The sequence below is a fragment of the Vollenhovia emeryi genome, unplaced genomic scaffold, assembly GCF_000949405.1.
Source record: "Vollenhovia emeryi isolate VEMERY1.0 unplaced genomic scaffold, V.emery_V1.0 DF943141.1, whole genome shotgun sequence".
Classification (NCBI taxonomy): Eukaryota; Metazoa; Arthropoda; class Insecta; order Hymenoptera; family Formicidae; genus Vollenhovia; species Vollenhovia emeryi.
Genome location: NW_011963225.1, coordinates 1 through 2,395, shown reverse-complemented (window position 1 = coordinate 2,395; position 2,395 = coordinate 1). Strand labels below are relative to the sequence as shown.

At 45.5% G+C, this 2,395-nt stretch overlaps 1 protein-coding gene and 1 non-coding gene across 2 annotated transcripts; one reads left to right on the top strand and one right to left on the bottom strand.

The window, feature by feature from the left end:
* The first annotated feature begins 642 nt into the window (after positions 1 to 642).
* LOC105566670 lies at positions 643 to 2,382 on the top strand. The gene is made up of 2 exons (XM_012020857.1): positions 643 to 1,038; positions 1,104 to 2,382. Exons 1-2 carry the CDS (start codon positions 1,024 to 1,026, stop codon positions 2,013 to 2,015), a joined length of 927 nt encoding a protein of 308 aa, XP_011876247.1. The 5' UTR covers positions 643 to 1,023; the 3' UTR covers positions 2,016 to 2,382.
* Positions 674 to 745, bottom strand: Trnam-cau. The gene has a single exon. It is a non-coding gene; the product is annotated as a tRNA-Met (tRNA).
* Positions 2,383 to 2,395: the final 13 nt, after the last annotated feature.

Here is a 2,395-nt window from a genome sequence, read left to right as displayed (position 1 = left end):
TTACGCACAGTTCAGTGTCGCACAGTTCAGTTTCGCACATTACAGTTTCGCACATGTCAGTTTCGCACAGTTCACTTTCGCACAGTTCAGTTTCGCATAATTCAGTGTCATTGCACATGTAACAGATACAAGGTGAAGTAATCAAGAATTAGAAAAACAAATTAAGTGAAATCAACTATTTTGTAAAGCAGAATATTCTTGTGTGCATCTACACTGAATTGTGCGAAAGTGAAATGTGCGAAACTGAACTGTGCGAAACTGAACTGTGCGACACTGAACTGTGCGACACTGAACTGTGCGTAAAAGAATTGTCCAATTGAACAAACGCTGATTTAGAAAGAGTAGAAGACCTGTGATGGTACCACCTCACGGTCGCTCTGACTCGGGTTAGTGGGGTGCGGGGTACACGGTCTGTCGGGAGGGGAGCCCCCACACACAGACCTGCCGGGAGGGGAGCCCCCACCCCACACACAGACCTTCGTACACCCCGCGCTCCGCGCCCGAGTCAGAGCGACTGAGTTAGGTACGGTGTACGTGTGAGCCGCATGACTAATCCCCCCCTCCATCTTCTACATAATAAAATTAATATCGAGAAAAAAAGACGGCTCGCCGGGAATCGAACCCGGCTCGCGCGGTTGCACATATAATTTTCTACAAGTGAAGAAAAAAAATCTAGCAGAGCGTGGTTTCGATCCACGGTCCTCTGAGTTATGAGCCCAGCACGCTTCCACTGCGCCACTCTGCCCGTCGAATGCAGCCCTGAAAAAGGGGGAATAAATGCAAGGGTTTAACACACATGCGACTATTGCGCAAGAATTGAGGTGTGTGATTTGAAGATAGGGTCTAGCATTCCTGCGTGATCACGCAGGCAGGAAGTGTGTCAGATGTATTTTTCCCGGTGCAAGTGTGAGGTTTGCAACGGTGATGACATTCCGAATCTCAAGGGTGACGAAGGAGGAATAAAAGCGCGGGCGATCAAGCGTATTCGTAGCGTCGCGCAACGATCGAGTTCGGCGAAACATCATGTTCAACGCACAGGTTCGTAGCGACGGTGTAGAAAAAGTTTTCGTAGTTATAAAAATAACATCGTCTGTTACGAACAGGCTACACAACGACTAGATGAGATGGAGAAGAAGACGATACCGGTTATAGAGATTGATGCAGAGTCATCAGCAAAGTTTACCTTGCTTGAATTGTTGACAGACGTGTGGGACGCGTCTTTTTCGGCGAAGCGGAATATAAGACTGGTAATTGCAATGATGGCAGGTTACATTGCGAGAAGTGGAAAAGTGGCTACGCGTCGTATGCGTGAGGGACAGGAGATGAAAAGCATTTTACAGGAAATGTACAGCTTGTGGGTGCGGATGAAAGGTTCGATGAATGCGGTATGTTCTAAGCGGGAAATGCAAACCTTTGTAAAGTGCATCGCTCCGAAGGAGTTGCACGTTAAGCTTGTTAAAGGTATAATGACCGAGGATACGTTCCAAGAATGGGTCATCGAGTATCAGAGGCAGTTTGGAATCTTAAAGATGGATTCAGCGAGTGACAAACCGGAGGAACTCGACGATGGGATGGACTCACTGTTCGAATCGGTCGCGGAGCCGACATCGCAAAATGTCACGACTGTGCAGAACTCGATTGTGGTGCAAGAGCCGATATCACAGAATATTACGAGGATGCAAAACGGGAGATTGCATATCACGAAAACACCGGGTGAGATGGATGGTCAATTGGTGCGCATGCAAGTGTTCAACATTGACGATATAAAAGATATCGAGAAGCGTAATTGGTGGAAACGCGCCAAGCTGCGAGCGCAATTTCTGTATTCTTCGATGAGGATGGATCTCAAGCATCAGGCGTTGTGTCAGTTGCTCGAGGCCGTGGTGAGCGATTTGCGAAGTGTGCCAGGGGTCAAGACAGAGACGCGCGATCTGTTTTACTCGGATGACGCGTGTCCTGAACGCAAGAGAAAGCGTTACGACAATGACGATATCGCAATCGCAAGCGGAAGTTGAATAAAACGCTTGTAGTGTCTTATCAACAGATGACAGTAACATATTAACTGTGTCTCACAAATAAAGAATAATAATATGATCAATATGCTGGTATTATAAATCTGTAACCTAATTAGTAATAAGGTACGGTGAATAAATAAAAAACAGGGGGATAAAGTCGATTATGATACATATTTATTTGTATTCATGTAACATTTTCTTAGAATATACTATTATTATTATTAATATTAAGGGTGTAGTCAGGTATGTGTTTGTTTTTTCATTGTGTTAAAAATCTGAATCTTCGTTGTCGTCGTCATCGATGTTGTTGCTGTTGTTGCTTGTTCGCGTGAGTCGATATAGGAGATCGCGCAATTGTTGAAACAGTTTGTCTCGCGGGC